Source organism: Artemia sp. Qi Xiang Cuo, chromosome 1 (genome assembly GCF_049724085.1).
Source record: "Artemia sp. Qi Xiang Cuo chromosome 1, ASM4972408v1, whole genome shotgun sequence".
Lineage (NCBI taxonomy): Eukaryota > Metazoa > Arthropoda > Branchiopoda > Anostraca > Artemiidae > Artemia > Artemia sp. Qi Xiang Cuo.
This window is the reverse complement of record NC_142794.1, coordinates 92,068,064-92,079,566: the sequence shown is the minus strand read 5'-3', so window position 1 is coordinate 92,079,566 and position 11,503 is coordinate 92,068,064. Positions and strand designations below refer to the sequence as shown.

At 31.0% G+C, this 11,503-nt stretch overlaps 1 protein-coding gene across 1 annotated transcript in view; it reads right to left on the bottom strand.

The window, feature by feature from the left end:
- Window positions 1-7,627: 7,627 nt before the first annotated feature.
- The window catches only part of LOC148956920 (putative fatty acyl-CoA reductase CG5065), a 32,303-nt gene continuing 28,427 nt past the window's right edge, over window positions 7,628-11,503 (bottom strand). Inside the window, exon 5 of the mRNA XM_089092624.1 lies at window positions 7,628-9,871. Coding sequence (XP_088948750.1) covers window positions 9,718-9,871 — 154 coding nt within the window. The 3' untranslated portion in view covers window positions 7,628-9,717. The remainder of the gene's footprint in view (window positions 9,872-11,503) is intronic.

Below are 11,503 nucleotides of genomic sequence, written 5' to 3'. Positions count from 1 at the left end.
CTGGAATCTCTAATTGATGAAGATTAACACTTGGTTGATTTCTGCTTTTTGTTACTTGGCCACTTGTTGTCTGAATATCACTTTTTCTACAGAAAAACTGCCGTTTTGTGGCTTCTCTTTCCATTTGGATGCTGTCAATACTAACTGGAGATGCCACCCTTCTTTTCACTTATTTTTCCTTTTCTTCAAAATATAATCCCTCGGCTTCTCTTGGGTTTATCATGGTCATTTCATCAGTTTCAAAATTTATTTCATGTAGGGATTGAACATTCCCTTCCAACTCGCACTCTTCAACTTCTAAACTGCTATATCTGTTGCTCACCTTCCATGCATACTGTGATGTGTTACATCCTTCATTTGAATCTACAGTAGGGCTGTTATTGAACACTTGCTGTCCGTATATATGGGGCATTGCTTGTCTCACTGCAAGTCCATTGTTCATGCCATTTACAGCACAAACATATTGAGATGAATTTGATGGGCTTTGTATAGATCCATTGCTGTATGCTTGTTGTCCATAAATACTGGGTAAATACATAGGGCTTGGCTTATTCCACTGCATTTGCATTAACTGAGGTCCTGGAGCCCCATTTATAGGCATTTGCGTAGGGTTATGAACCATTGAGTAATGTCCAACACTAATAGGTGCTGCTGGGCCTTTACCTGCGGGGCCAACCTGATTGTCCATATTGGCACTATTCTTCAACTATGCTTTATATAGTCTAATCTCTTCCACTATGATTAAACTGTATTTCACTCAATATCACAAAGAAAGAGTCTCTGATCAAATTTAGCTTGTCACGTACTGAAATTTTAATTTTCAAAACCTATGACTTTTGGCTTGGCTTTTGGAGATGTTTTGGATTTTTCTATTGTTTGTCGTTTTGGCTGTATTTGATTTCTGATTTTAAATTGAATAATATTGGTAAGGATTATATTCAAAGGGGTCTGCCGAATATTAGTAAGTGTAATGGTCGTTGTTTTCTTTGTCAAGATCACTTCATCCCTCGAAATTATGTTAAAAGCACTTTATATAATAAAAAGTTTCAATGTTTATTAACTGGACAGGTAAATTGTAAAACAAAAAATATTATCTATTTACTAGAATGTAAAAATTGTCAATTACAATATGTGGGGGAAACAATTAACAACATCTATAAGAGATTTTCAGGACATAAAACTACAATTACCAAGGAAAAAACTAATAATTATCTAGTTCAACATTGTAATAATGGTACTTGCTCAGTATCTAATCTAACTAATACAATTTTAGAAAATCTGGACCTAGAAAACTTTACTAAAGAAGAAAAAAATAATAAATTACGCAGACAAGAAGAGTATTGGATCCATGCCCTGGGTACCGCGTATCTTTTTGGGCTAAATGATCGAGTTGGGAAATACGTAGACATGTCGAATGTAGTTGCTAATTGTATCAATGGGTTAACTGAGCACCCTTCTTTTAATTGCCCCACTAAACGTAAAAACCGATCAAGAGGACATAGGAAAAATAATAAAAAGAATTATTTAGATTTAAATGCATTTTTAATCGATTTAGGTCACATATTTGAGACTAATAGAATGACTAGTTTAATAAAATCTTTAAATAAGTTATCAAGGAATAATTTAATAAAAGTATTCTGGATTGCAAAAAGTAGTACAACATGTAACTCAAAAAATAAATTAATTTATGATGCAGTTTGCATTTTAGCTAAATCAAAATTTATTTCAAAATATAATAAATTTGATAAAATTGTAAATAAGGATAATAGATCATATTTGTCCATTAATTTTTGTTCTAAACAAATAGAAGATACTAATTTGCCAAGAATCTTAAACCAGCGGAGAGTAAAGAATGCCCTTCCATTTAATTTGGTATATAATGGTCGTCAAATTTTAAAATATAAATTTTCAAAAACAATTTGTCAAATAATTTTTAACTATAATTCAATACTTAAAAAACTGGACAGGGGGAGTAATTGGAAACCGGTTTGTAGTTGTGAGCAATTTTTACCGTATGTGGATCAAACTTATGAGCATATTGTAACGGGAGATTTGTCCATTATAAAGCATCGTGATTTTCAAAATATAATGAAAATGGGTGCTAAGTTCCGTCTTTCTTACCGCGTAAGGCCAGCAGATATTCTTAGGGGATTAAAGAATGATTTAAACTTATTTGTTGATAATTGGTGCAAAAAGCAGAAAATTACTAAAGATAGATTTCAGAATTGGATAAATTTGATTTTGACTAGTGTAATAAATAGTATGTATAGAATTAATTCTGCAGACTCTTTGAAAAGTTCAATATTTTATAATGCCAATATGAAACAAGCAATTGCTAATATACAGAATGAATTTATAATTGTTCCAGTTGATAAAGCTAGCAATAATTTTGCCATAATTTGTCAGAAACTCTATTTTGATATTTTATCAAAAGAGTTACAAACAACAAATACATACTAAAAGGCCCATATAGAGGAAAAGAGTTTAAGTGAAAATGTAGAAGAAAGAATTTTGAAAAATTTCAACATTAAAATAAATGATAATGAAAAACAGTGTCCTTTTTTATATTGGACGATAAAATTTCATAAAAATCCACCAAAACCACGTTTTATTGCTGGGGCAGCAAGGTGTCCGACCAGAATTGCGGCTACTGATCTATCTTTAATTTTAGGAGAAATTAGAAATAAATTTAAAGCATATTGCTCCGGAATTAAAAAAATTTCTAACTTTAACCCATATTGGAGTGTTAATAACTCGTTACAAGTGATAGATTCTTTGGCGAATATTTCAGCTAAAAGAGTCGATTCATTTGATTTTACTACTTTGTATACAAATTCGTCACTAAATTTAGTATTCGAAAAATTGAAAATGGTGATAAAGAAATCTTTTCTTTTGTCTAATATTTAATTTTTGAAAATTGATACTTTAATAAAAAAGCCCGATGGACGAATTTCTTTAGAAGTACTATTAATTCAAGATGTTATAGCTTGGATATGGTATGCGATTTATTGGAATTTGTTCTTTTTAACACATTTATAAGATTCAATGGGAATTTATATAAACAAATTGTAGGTATTCCTATGGGTGGGAATGCGAGTCCATTTATAGCAGACCTGTTTTTAAGTCAATTAGAATATGAATATGTGATAAATAAAAATAGCCCAAGCAATGTAAAATATAACCTTTCAAATAATAAAAGATATCTGGACGACCTCTTGGTAATAAATTGTGCAGAGTTTATTGAGATTTAAAAAAATATTTATCCACAAGAGTTAATTCTTGAGCCTAGCTATGGGATGGGACACTCCGACCATTTCTTAGATTTAAATATTAATATTTCAAATAATTATAAATTAGTTTTTAAATTATATAATAAAACGGATGATTTTAATCTTGAAGTAATTAATTTTCCATTTCTTGAAAGTAATATACATTCAAATATTACTTATTCGCTTATTATTCCCAATTATTTAGGTATGCAAAAATATGCAGTAATTACACAGATTTTAAAAATAGATGTAAAAAGCTGAGCGAAAAACTGATCTTAAGAGGTTTTTCTGCCAAAAAAATTAGCTGGCAATTCAAAAAATTTAGTTTCATGTATCATGAACTTTTCAGTAAATATACAAAAAATTATAAAGAAATACTGAATGATATTTTAATATAATTTCTCTTGCGCTTTTCTTTTTTGGATGTTTGAGTTTGTAGGGGTTTTCAAACAAGTTTGAGGATCTTTAAATTTGGTAATTGGTTCCAGATACCAATAAAAGATACATCTGGACATGTCTTCATTTGTTCCAGAATGGTCTCTTTCAGTGACCTCTGGGATTTTATTATGGAAACATTGAAGCACTTTTTGTATGTAATTTTTAATAGCTTGACTAGTATGCATGTATTTCACAGGTTTTACCTGACATAGGGTTACCATATAGATCTTATGGTAGAGGCTCCACCGTGCCGGGTAAAGAAAGTAAAGCCTCGAAACCCGTTAATGCCGGTGGTATTTCTTCTGATGTGCCCTAAATGGAAGGTTCTACTTGGAAATATTTCGCTAGATTTAAGGTGCTTTTGCTTGTAAATTTACAACGACTTACATTTATTGATGACGACTTTGCATGGATTTGGACATTTCTATTTGGTTGACGGTTCGGGTATACTGTTTGGTCCTAGGTAGTTGGATAGATGGGTAAGGTAAAAGCCTCGTTCAAGTGCAAATTTGTCTCAATTGCTGGATTGGGAAGACAGTTTTTTTTTTTTTTTTTTTTTTTTTTTTTTTTTTTTTTTTTTTTTTTGCCAAGTAATTACCTCTTAAACATAATATATATATATATATATATATATATATATATATATATATATATATATATATATATATATATATATATATATATATATATATATATATTTATATATATATATATATATATATATATATATATATATATATATATATATATATATATATATATATATATATATATATATATGTTTCATGTGATTATTTATTTAATTTCTCTTCTTTTTGGATTTCATTTATTAATTTGTCGTAATTTCTAGTTGTTTAAGTTTAAATGCTTATAGAGCTTTATATCTGCTTGTCTTTGGCTTTAATATGACTTATTACTTTGTCTTGAAAAATGTCTATTTCAGAAAAAGTTTTTTTGTCGATTAGTTCCTTTTCGCTGTTGATCTCAAGAGTTAAATAATTGGTAAATATTATAAACATTATCCCAGTTTTTTAGGCTTCCGACTATAGAATTCAAACACCTGATTAAGATTTAACTTCTGAATTTGCATAAGGTTGTCTGAGTGTTGCCTTTAACTGTGTTTAAAATAATTGTTGCAAAGAATTATTGAGTAAAAAATTAAGAAATTAGGAATCTTGCTTGGATAATGTTGAAAAAATAACGGGTAAATGAAACAGGAATAAGAGAATAAATAGCATGAAAGTGCCAAGGTGTAGCGTGAAAGTGCTATTTTAGCACTGTTACAGTTAATTTTTTGACTGTGGCACCGAAATCGCTGTGTAGCACGCAAATTTGGGTAATTGTAGCACTTTAGGAACTGATCGTGGTGGCAACCCTGCGCTAGGCTCTCACTTTTTTAAAACTACTCTTTCATAATTTTTTTATTTTCCCAACAAATCCCAAATTAACGTTTTGTATTCAAAGCAAATGTATTAGTTTTATAGAACTATGCTTTAGTCCATCTTTTTCTAGAAAAAAAAATTCTTAGGTACAAACTTTCGGAACGAATAAAAAAATAAGCATAGTGTATCCTTCTTTCGTTGTGCTAAATTATAACCTGATATGTAAAAAATAAAGTTCAAATTCAGGTTTGTGTTGTTAATATATGTCATTTTGTTTTTTCAATTTTGTATACGTAGAGGAGACGGAGTAAAAATATTTTCAAACTACACTGTTTTTAAACTACTTTTTCTTGACATTTTTATCTTCCCAGCAAATCCCAAATTAACGTTTCATTAAAACAAATGTATTAGTTTTTTAAAATTAAGCATTGCTTTGTCCATTTTTTTCCAGAAAAAAAAAAAATCATACGGTACAACTTTTTGCAGCGAATCAAAACAATTTAGACACGGTATACCATTATATCGTTTTTCTAAATTGCAGCATATCATATCAATGATACAATTCCAATTCACGTCTATTTTGTTTACTTTTGTCATTTTATTTACCCCAGTTTTGTGTACATGGAGAAGATGGAATAAAAACATTTTCAAAAATAGAGCAAGGAAAGCAGACTCCCCAATAATTATAAATGTACAACGGTTCTACAAGTGAAGAAAATGTTAAAGATAATATTAATAGCTGACAAGGAAAAGAAAAAAACAATCATTTGCTATTTTTATAAATATCAGTAATTGACAATTTTAATTTATTTATCTATTTATTTTATTCAATACAGAAGAAAGCCAGTCATGTCGCAATATACTGGTGGAATATACACTTATGGTGGAATATACTGGTGAATTAAGGAAATCTAAGCACGGCGCCATTATTTTACAAAAAAAAAATAAAATACTATAATTCAAACTAGTCAGTTTTTTTGAAGATCCTTGCATATTGCAGAAATGTCCTTTTCGCAAAATGGATTCTCATAACTTCTTTTGTTTTATTTCAACATCCCTTCCAAAATTCTATAGATACCCTTAGCTGTTCTTGAGCAATTACTGGATTGGCATATTGACAATCTAGATACAAATAGTTTCTTTTGTTTTTTTTCCCATTATGCCCCTCACCATTCCTTGAAAATGTCAATCCAACAACCTTAGCCGTTCCTGACGTACTTCAGTTGCGCTCTTTCGACAAATTAAATGCACACAACGTCTTTTGTTTTAGTTCAAGAAGCCTCTCAGCATTCTCTGAAGGTTTCAACTCATTCCCTTAGCCGGTCGTGAGCTACTATCAAATTGGTATATTGACAATCTATATATATATATATATATATATATATTGTCTTTTAAATTTGTCCGTTATCCTCCTCAGCATCCCTTAAAATGTCAACTCAATACCCATAACCGCTACTGAGAGTTATCAGATGCGCTCTTTTGACATCCTGATTTCACATAGCGTCTTTTGTTTTTGTTCGAATTACGTCTCAACATTCTCTGAAGGTTCTAACTCATTGCTTTGAGCAGTACTTTTTCCTGAACTACTGTGGAACTGCACATTGTGTCTTTTATTTTAGCTCAAAATCCAACCCAAATTTCTCCCAAGATTTCGATTTAATGCCCTTAGTCACTCCTGAGATATTGTGGGTTTGATAATTGTTGTGCTGTGGGTCCTGAGATATTTACACCCGTAAGCCCGTAAGCTCGGTCCTTCTATATGCAGCAGAATTATGGTCCCTTAAATCTTTAATCATCAACCCAATAGACTTTTGTGAGACAAAACAGCTCTGTTAGATTGAGGGACTTTATTGGGATGATTCTGTTAGCAATGTCAAGTTGGTTGTGCTTTCAGCTCAAGTGCCATTCTCCGGCCAAATAGCGCAACGTTGTCTCAGGTAGTTTCAACACCACCTACGTCCACCAAAGGCAACCCCAATCCATTTAGTCTACGATTTCGACCCAAAGGCTCATGGCTGATCCCGTCTGATGGGTCGACCCTAGAAGAAGGGGGAAGGATAGCCTCAATAAACTCCTGGAGATGGTAATATTGCTGTCGACAAGGCCTCACTCTTAGCAGCAGAACGGTCAGCCTGGAGAATAAGAGCTGCGAGACTCTCTAAGCCATCCCTAACGTGACAGGAGCCTTCAGTCCAGTAAGTCCTAAAGGCAAGTCAGTCTTTTAGCAATAATATACCGTAAAAGTATTTAACAAAATAATTAATGACTACATAGTGTTCCATTCCGTTTTTTTTCTTATGTAAATAATGACAGCTCTATCACCCCTAGTTCTTTAGAGTATAGTTTGAAGTGTAATTCACTTTCTCGAGCCCTTCACTTAATGCCCCTTAAGACGATGATGGTTAGTTTTGTTTTGAAAGGTCAAACCGGAATACGACCGATGCTGATCCAAAGATGGAGGAATTTAAAAATTCTAATATCCCTAGTGTTATCATACATGGTACCATAGGAATGAGAAAGACAGTTGAATATCAGGAAAGGGGTAAAATATTTTTTATTGAAACACCAAAGAAAAATACAGAAAGTAAATAACATTGCACCAGAAAGATATCAAAAGGCACTATTTTTAATTTTTTTCATTGCTAACAAAGAAACACTCGTAACATCAACAAAGCATATGTTCCTTTTTTATTATCTCTGATATATTTAGGCAGGGCTGAAAATGGGGGAGAAAAAAAAAATATCGTTCAATTTACTGCGAAATAATGATATGTCAAGGTGGCCAGAATCTTAAGGCCTTCCTTTCTTCGTAAATGCCTGATAACCCTTGCAAATTCTGTTTTAGTCCTTCTGTGTCTGAACCCTTTAGATAGTTTGATCACCAGCTATTATCTTGGTTAGTAATGGATGCATCTGATGATGTCAACACCACGAAACATATTGGTTTGAATCCATAAACTTACTGTTATTTTTTCTACTCGCATTAACCTGTTTCCCGAATAGTCTCTTCATGCCTTTTTGCCACTGTATTAATAAGCTCCTTAGGATCTGCTATAATAACTGTGGACCTACTGTGTAATAACTGTGGACCTGATCTGCTATAATAACTGTGGACATGCAATTTTAAATTCAAAATATTGCGTTTCGTTTCTTCTCTTATTACAGAGTTTTAGAAATTTCGAAACTAAATATAACTTTTTCATCCTGTATTAATTATTCAGAAAGAATTTTAATCAAACTAACTTAAATCAAACATTAGCTGTTTAACTTTTTTAGCTATTAAGGCTTACTCGAGCCACCTTTAAAGGAAATTATACTTAAGTTTATATTGATAAATTTTAGTCGATGTGTTTAGTTTTTTCAGATCCACTTGACAGCCGACGAAAAAATTGGAAAATAGTATAATTTATTATCATCAACAGATTAATAAAAAAAAATAACCATGAAAGGCTTATTTACGTCTTATATTATTGAATTTATAATTACTAATTTTAGCAAGTTCAAAAAAAGTAATAATTTATGATTATATACAGATAAATTTATAAAGAATATCATTTTTTCTTATTTAAGGTTTACTAGGGCTGACTTGGAAACAATTTAATTGGAGCTCATATTTACAAATTTAACCAGTTTATTACCTTTTTTAGGTACAGCTATTATTCTAAAGATCATATTTGATTCATGTCAATAGACTGTTATCTCATGTAAGATAATTATCTTTATGTTAAATTATGAAAACACTTGACTCAACAGAGCTTTATCCGTCTTTCAAGAATAACACACAATTTACGAACTGTAAAGATTTCATTTTATTCTTTCTTACTCAACTAAATCATCACATTAATAGCCTGGAAAATTGCTTAATAAAATATCGACGATAAAGGTCAAAATAAAGACCATTGGAATAATTTGCTCAGGCTGTTTAATCGACCGTTACAAATGGGTTACCCACTTCCATTTATCTTGGAAGTTTGTTCTAAATGATAAAACGTTTTTATAAAACGTCCTCATTTTAGGTAAAACCGGGAAAATATTTTCAACTCTGTAACTGTAGGATCTTGGATTGTCAAATGCTCCAAGTTAACAAACAAATATAGAACTTTTCATTAAAGTTATTGTATCAGCCAATGACAGTAGGCCTAGGTATACAAAAATTTATTTTAGGGTGGGAACAAACTTAAAAAGCATATAAAATCAAATTTAACATAAAATTTAGGAGACAGTGAATCAAATTCTAAAGGGGTGCAATTCTAAGGAGTAGTGCAAAAGCCCCCTTATCTAGGGTCCTAAACCACTTTTTTTTTAAATTTGATACACAATCCTCAAATCACCCTGCGTCAACAATACAGACCTTTCAAACCATTAAACCTCCAAAATGTTGCTATTTGATAAACTTTGTCAGCCATGACAGACATTAACAGTCTACTGCGGATTAAGACTTCAGCACTTTTACATGATAATATTATCAATATGTTTGCCCTATGTGCAAAGAACATAATCTTAGATTATACTTTTTCACTGCAAGGCGTATCTACGGGGAACAACCACTTCCTCTTGAATCGGTTCATATAAATGAAAATTCATGTCCAATACTTCACAGGGATTGAAAATAATTAAATATAACAAAATTAACAAAATGAACGTATAGTTTTTTGGGCATACATTGACAAAATATCAAGAGTTGAATACCATAATGTTTTGGCAGTTATAGACCTTCTTATGACTGTCCTAGCAAAAAGAAAAACTGCTACAGCTCGTAGAGTGTACTGGGCAATGATCAATCTAAAAAAGAAGAAACGTTAAAATAACCTAAAAATAATATTTTTCTCATCAAAACTTATTCTTGTTTGTCTTTGACAAAATGATGGGGAAATCCTTAAAGTAAACCCCTCTCTACCTCATTCTTAGTCATCAAGATCTTTCTGAATACCAGGCACATAGGCTAGTACCAAGTCTCAGGCTGGAAATTAATACTCTTGTCCTTTAATAAATTCATTACGGTAGACATTCGTTTGCCATAAAAAAAAGAGCTCAAGCAGGATTATTTCTTATCTAAAAAACAAACCCACGAAAATACTGAGTACATCTGAGGAGTAATGCAGATAGAAAAACCTATCTACAAATATACAGAAGAACTATAAACCACAATTTACCTTTATAATTACAAGAAAACAGCATTTCAACATGGCACCATCTTCCAATCACGCCAAAGGCAGATTTAAAATCGTTTTATAAACATGACAGGGAAAGGAATGCGAACACATTGAAATTATTCAAATATTGCTCTGAGTCTATATCAAACATATATTTAGGAGCTTGGAAACCTAAGATGGTGCGTGCACACAGGTGTATTTTCAGTCAACATATTTATCTTTAAAAAAAAAACTGACTAGTTTGAATTATAGTATGTTGTTTTTTGTAAAATAATGGCGCCGTGCTTTAGATTTCCTTAATTCACCAGTATATTCCACCATAAGTGTATATTCCACCAGTATATTGCGACAAGACTATGGCTTTCTCCCGTATTGAATAAAATAAATAGATAAATAAATACAAATTGTCAATTACAGATATTTATAAAAAAAACAAATGATTGTTTTTTTCTTTTCCTTGTAAGCTATTAATATTATCTTTAACATTTTCTTCACTTGTAGAACCGTTGTATATTTCTAATTATTGGGGAGTCTCCTTTCCTTGCTCAATTTTTGAAAATGTTTTTATTCCATCTTCTCCATGTACACAAAACTGGGGTAAATAAAATGACAAAAGTAAACAAAATAGACGTGAATTGGAATTGTATCATTGATATGATATGCTGCAATTTAGAAAAACGATATAATGGTATACCGTGTCTAAATTGTTTTGATTCGCTGCAAAAGGTTGTACCGTATGATTTTTTTTTTCGGAAAAAATGGACAAAGCAATGCTTAATTTTAAAAAACTAATACATTCCTTTTAATGAAACGTTAATTTGGGATTTGCTGGGAAGGTAAAAATGTCAAGAAAGAGTAGTTTAAAAACAGTGTAGTTTGAAAATATTTTTACTCCGTCTCCTCTATGTATACAAAATTGAAAAAACAAAATGACATATATTAACAAAATAAACCTGAATTTGATCTTTATTATTGATATATCAGGTTATAATTTAGCAAAACCAAATAAGGATATACAATGTCTATTTTTTTATTCGCTCCGAAAGTTTGTACCTAAGATTTTTTTTGTCTCTAGAAAAACATACACTAAAGCATAGTTCTATAAAACTAATACATTTGCTTTGAATACAAAACGTTAATTTGGGATTTGTTGGGAAGATAAAGATATTATGAAAGAGTAGTTTTAAAAAAGTAAGATTGGAAAGAGTAGACTATAATAAGAAAAGGAGCTGCTGTGAACCTCCTTAAATTAGAGAAACCT